This window comes from Oncorhynchus masou, chromosome 32, assembly GCF_036934945.1.
Source record: "Oncorhynchus masou masou isolate Uvic2021 chromosome 32, UVic_Omas_1.1, whole genome shotgun sequence".
Lineage (NCBI taxonomy): Eukaryota > Metazoa > Chordata > Actinopteri > Salmoniformes > Salmonidae > Oncorhynchus > Oncorhynchus masou.
In genome coordinates this window covers 62,103,038-62,109,037 of record NC_088243.1, presented here as the reverse complement: position 1 = coordinate 62,109,037, position 6,000 = coordinate 62,103,038, and the positions used below count along the sequence as shown (strand labels likewise).

The 6,000-nt window shown below is 43.7% G+C and overlaps 1 protein-coding gene across 1 annotated transcript in view; it reads left to right on the top strand.

The window, feature by feature from the left end:
* The first annotated feature begins 410 nt into the window (after positions 1-410).
* The window catches only part of LOC135526393 (neuronal acetylcholine receptor subunit alpha-7-like), a 96,609-nt gene continuing 91,019 nt past the window's right edge, over positions 411-6,000 (top strand). The window contains exon 1 of the mRNA XM_064954737.1: positions 411-480. Coding sequence (XP_064810809.1) covers positions 411-480 — 70 coding nt within the window. The remainder of the gene's footprint in view (positions 481-6,000) is intronic.

Here is a 6,000-nt window from a genome sequence, read left to right as displayed (position 1 = left end):
AAACGGGTGAGCGCGCGAAGAGAGACAGCGCGACCACAGCCACAAGTTTATCCGTGTAAGATATACAAAGTCCGAGCGAGTATTCGACCGCGAGTAGTATTTTGTTATGCGTAAAAGTTATTTTCTTACAGTAGCCTATGCTCCGAGAATGTGCCCGGGTGTATGAGAATGTTCTTTTAACAATCGTACAAGCGCAAATGTTGTTCACTATCTCTATCTCACTCATTCACTCTCCACCTCTCCCCAGCCAATCACTCTCCACCTCTGCCCAGCCCATTACTCTCTACCTCTCCTCAGCCCATCACTCTCCACCTCTCCTCAGCCCAATGCTCACACCCTAGCTGAACAAGCGCTTACTCTCTAGCCGCCAGTGAAGGCTCGAGGGTCGTCGGATTCCTGTGAACGAAAGGATGCGGTGCCGCAAGTCTTTTGGACAAGGTTCGGTTGGGATCTATCTATGGATGGCGGTCCTTTTCAAAGGTATGGCTGGCTCCGAGTCCACTTCTCTCTGTTGAACTGTGTTTCATGTCTGTTTAGAGGGAATGTGGTGTGAATGCTAACCCTCAGTGATAGGCTACATACTCTAATTTGAGTTTTGGGTATACACAACAAAGTAGGTTTCCGGTTTCCAGGTAATTCTGGGCACGATTTTGACGTTTGAAATAAAAGCACAAAGGACAGAGGAAAGTGATTTTTTTTTCAATCTCAAAATAACAGTTAACGTTACCTGTAAGATTGGATTGGAACACAAATACAGTTGTGATCCAACATAGTGATGGGTTTTGGGAATAGAGTAGGCCGATTTGTATTTTGATGGATTATTCTAAATAGCCTAGGTTTAAAGTGTCTTTTCCTTTCATGTCACAGTGCAGTCGGATTCATTCATGTTCTGTGACAATCCACAGTAGGATTATGTCATCAATTCTATACAGTAGGCATAATATACCATATAACCTAATGCATATGCAGGTCAGATGCTGTTGCGGTACGTTTAAAATAGTTAAACGTGTATGTGCACTGTGTGTTGTGCTAATTCATAGGGTTAATGCATTTGTTCTTAAAGGCCCCCCCCCAATCATCCCTGACATCTGGGACTACTTTATATATATACTGTGACGCAGCACAGCACAGGGTTTCCAGAGGTTTATTGGCATAGGGTCATCTCTCCAATGTGTTGCGTGTTACTGTCTCTGTGCATTGTTTCTCTGTCTCTTTGTGTGTGTCCAGCACACAGACTCCTTCCCTGTCCTCAACTACCTACTCCACTCACATCACTGGCCAGGGATGGATGGAGGGAGAGACAGGGCTTTGGTCAGACAGAGCTTTGGTCTCAGGCAGACTTGTCCTACGATTGCCAATGTCTGACAGACAGACTGGTCTTCATAACCATTTGATTGATAGTTGAAGCAGACTATCTTTTTCTAGACATTTCAACTCCTTATTCCCGGTCTGATGGGGCACTGTTGTAGCCTGACTAACGTGGCTCAGGTGGAGAGCTGTGACAAATTGGTCTGGACAGGAGCCTGTTGTAAGTGCAGTATTTACACAGAAGTTGGCTTGAGCTTGGTTCTCTCAAATGTTTTTTTTTTAGATTTCTCGTTTGAAAACCCTACACTTGTGTTGGAAGGGGGTGGCACTCTGGGGCTGTGTGTGTGGCTGTCCATGTGAGTGTTTGAGTGAGAAAGACACAGAGGTGAACCAATTGGTAAAAAAGCACAGCCTCCTTCATTATCTGCGCATCTTGCCTACAACATCATGGAGCCTTTCCAGACTAGCACTCTTGTGCATGAGGCCATGCAACGCATACGGGCAAGTGTTGGTGATCAAATCATTTACACATCAACATTCAATAATGTCTTTCAGCACCACGGATCTACTTTCAATCAATCTTAGTTTACAATACTTTAAAAAAAATTCTATGAGATGCATCTGAAGAGTAAGAGTAACTGTGGTGCAATAAAGACATCTTAACTTTTTCCATTGAAATTCTGTTTTTATTGTTTCCCTCTAACCTTTGTTCCAGGACCTCTCTCGATACGGTATGAAGAGTTGCATGGCATCTGTCCATAAATGAGATCTCTCTGATCCCTATGCAGCACCTCACCCTTCCCCCTCTCTTCCCCCTCTCTTCCCCCCATGGTCAGCAATAACTCCTGAGAAACTTTCTAGTCCTCCCACTTTCTTTAATCTCTAGTTTATGCCAATTCAAACTCTCCTGCTTCATCCTGTGCATTATTGATTTGGGTATTTTTGTGGCTTCAACTAAATGATGCTTATACATGTGTGACGGGCATCTATAGCAGGAAGCCATACAGTTCCGTCCAGTAGCAGCATGGCAGCAGTTACCTTTCCAATTCAAACTCTCCTGCTTCATCCTGTGCATTATTGATTTGGGAATTTTTGTGGCTTCAACTAAATGATGCTTATACATGTGTGACGGGCATCTATAGCAGGAAGCCATACAGTTCCGTCCAGTAGCAGCATGGCAGCAGTTACCTTTCCAATTCAAACTCTCCTGCTTCATCCTGTGCATTATTGATTTGGGAATTTTTGTGGCTTCAACTAAATGATGCTTATACATGTGTGACGGGCATCTATAGCAGGAAGCCATACAGTTCCGTCCAGTAGCAGCATGGCAGCAGTTACCTTTCCATGGCATGGTATACATCCATGTACATAAGGTACTGTATGTGCACTACTCTATAACTCTATGAAGGAGAACATACACTGAGTGTACAAAACACTAAGAACACCTTACAAATATTGAGTTATATCCTCACTTTCCCCCTCAGAACAGCTTCAATTCGTCGGGGCATGGGCTGTAGAAGGTGTAGAAAGTGTTCCACAGGGATGCTGGCACAAGTTGACTCCAATGCTTCCCACCGTTGTGTCAAATAATCTGGATGTCCTTTGGGTGGTGGACAGTGGAGGCTGCTGAGGGGACGGCAGATCATGATACTGGCTGGAAAGGAGTCAATGGTATGGTACCAACCACATGGAAACCATGTGTTTTATGTGTTTGTTATCATTCCATTGACTCCATTCTAGCCATTATGATGAGCCATCCTCCCCTCAGCAGCCTCCACTGGTGGTGGACCATTCTTGATACACACGGGAAACTGTTGAGTGTGAAAAACCCAGCAGTTTTGCTGTTCTTGACACAAACCGGTGCGCCTGGCACCTACTACCATACCCCGTTCAAAGGCACTTAAATATTTTGTCTTACCCATTCACCCTCTGAATGGCACACATACACAATCCATGTCTCAATTGTCTCAAGGCTTAAAAATCCTTCTTTAACCTGTCTCCTCCCCTTAATTTACACTGATTGAAGTGATATAAATAAGGGATCATGGCTTTCACCTGGATTCACCTGGTCAGTCTGTCATTGAAAGAGCAGGTTTATCTCACTCAGTGTATATTTCTGTTTCCTTTGAGCCAAAAGACACTTATGAAGATATGGATTTACATAATCAATCTTACTAACATCTGTGTAAATCATAATATATATGAATACACATTCATGTGTAGCAGCAGTAAAATTACTTTTGTATAGAGTATTCCATTGTGGCGTGACATTGGATTAGATTAGGATTATAACTAGAGCCCTGAGATTAGACCCTATGTCATTATCGTTAATGTTGTACTCAGCTGTTGGTGTTCAGGAGCGACAACATTTGTCAGGACATAAAGGAACATTATTTTTCTCAAGGGAGTGTGGCTGTGGGAGATGTACTGAAGACCATTTGGAAGTAAATTAGTTTCCTGGTGTTCTGACCACAGGAGTGTACAGTCGTGGCCAAAAATTTTGAGAATGACACAAATATTAATTCTCACAAAGTTTGCTGTTTCCGTGTGTTTAGATATTCTTGTCAGATGTTACTATGGAATAATGAAGTATGATTACAAGCATTTCATAAGTGTCAAAGGCTTTTATTGACAATTACATGAAGTTGATGCGAAGAGTCAATATTTGTAGTGTTGACCCTTCTTTTTTCAAGACCTCTGCAATCTGCTCTGGCATGCTGTCAATTAACTTCTGGGCCACATCCTGACTAATGGCAGCCCATTCTTGCATAATCAATGCTTGGAGTTTGTCAGAATTTGTGGATTTTGTTTGTCTACCCGCCTCTTGAGGATTGACCACAAGTTCTCAGTGGGATTAAGGTCTGGAGAGTTTTCTGGCCATGGACCCAAAATATCGATGTTTTGTTCCCCGAGCCACTTAGTTATCACTTTTGCCCTATGGCAAGGTGCTCCATCATGGTGGAAAAGACATTGTTCGTCACCAAACTGTTCCTGGATGGTTGGGAGAAGTTGCTCTCGGAGGATGTGTTGGTACCATTCTTTATTCATGGCTGTGTTCTTAGGCAAAATTGTGAGTGAGCCCACTCCCTTGGCTGAAAAGCAACCCCACACATGAATGGTCTCAGGATGCTTTACTGTTGGCATGACACAGGACTGATGGTAGCGCTCACCTTGTCTTCTCCGGACAAGCTTTTTTCCGGATGCCCCAAACAATCGGAAAGGGGATTCATCAGAGAGAATGACTTTACCCCAATCCTCAGCAGTCCAATCCCTGTACCTATTACAGAATATCAGTCCTTGATTTTTTTTCCTGGAGAGAAGTGGCTTCTTTGCTGCCCTTCTTGACACCAGGCCATCCTCCAAAAGTCTTCGCCTCACTGTGCGTGCAGATGCACTCACACCTGCCTGCTGCCATTCCTGAGCAAGCTCTGTACTGGTGGTGCCCCGGTCCCGCAGCTGAATCAACTTTAGGAGATGGTCCTGGAGCTTGCTGGACTTTCTTGGGCACCCTGAAGTCTTCTTCACAACAATTGAACCACTCTCCTTGAAGTTCTTGATGATCCGATAAATGGTTGATTTCGGTGAAATCTTACTGGCAGCAATATCCTTACCTGTGAATCCCTTTTTGTGCAAAGCAATGATGACGGCACATGTTTCCTTGCAGGTAACCATGGTTGACAGAAGAAGAACAATGATTCTAAGCACCACCCTCCTTTTGAAGCTTCCAGTCTGTTATTCAAACTCAATCAGCATGACAGAGTGATCTCCAGCCTTGTCCTCATCAACACTCACACCTGTGTTAACGAGAGAATCACTGACATGATGTCAGCTGGTCCTTTTGTGGCAGGGCTGAAATGCAGTGGAAATGTTTTTTGGGGATTCAGTTAATTTGCATGGCAAAAAGGGACTTTGCAATTAATTGCAATTCATCTGATCATTCTTCATAACATTCTGAAGTATATGTCAATTGCAATCATGCAAACCGATGCAGCTGACTTTGTGAAAATAAATGTTTGTGTCATTCTCAATGACCACGACTGTAGATTTTCAACCACTCACATCATCTCACCCCAGACCCTATACTGCCATTACCATTCTACATTACCCTACTCCAACCCCACCCACTCTGTGAGCCCAGTGATGCAGGGTGGGAGAAAAGGTTACAACCCCAGTCACATGATGGTGGAGAGCTGGTGCGTTAATAAAAGGCGAAAGCCTGGCATTGTCAGCTGGTTTAACTTCAGCGTGCAGGCAAATGCGTGTGCAAGGAGTACAGTCACAATAGATGGGGGACATTCACACTGTGTTCACACACACACTGACTTGACTCTAATCTAGTCAGCCTTAGAAAATCACTGTCACATTTGAACTCCCTCATGTAAAATGTATAATTTCTTGCGGCATTGTTTTTATGTTGGAACTCTCTACTGTCTTTCTCCACTACCCCCTCTCTCCCACTCACTAGCTCTGATTTACCCCTCTCCCTCCCTCCCTCCTCTCTTGGGCTGCAGGCTGAAATAGGTCAGTGAATATGCACACCTTTACTTTGATGTGTGAAGACAAAACAGCTGTCTGGATCCTCCACTACACAACTGGATATAATTTTTCTAGTAAAAACACTATAGGATAACTCTAGATTAAACTGGCTTTGAGCACAATATAGAAAAATGTGCTTGAAATGGTGAAACCACC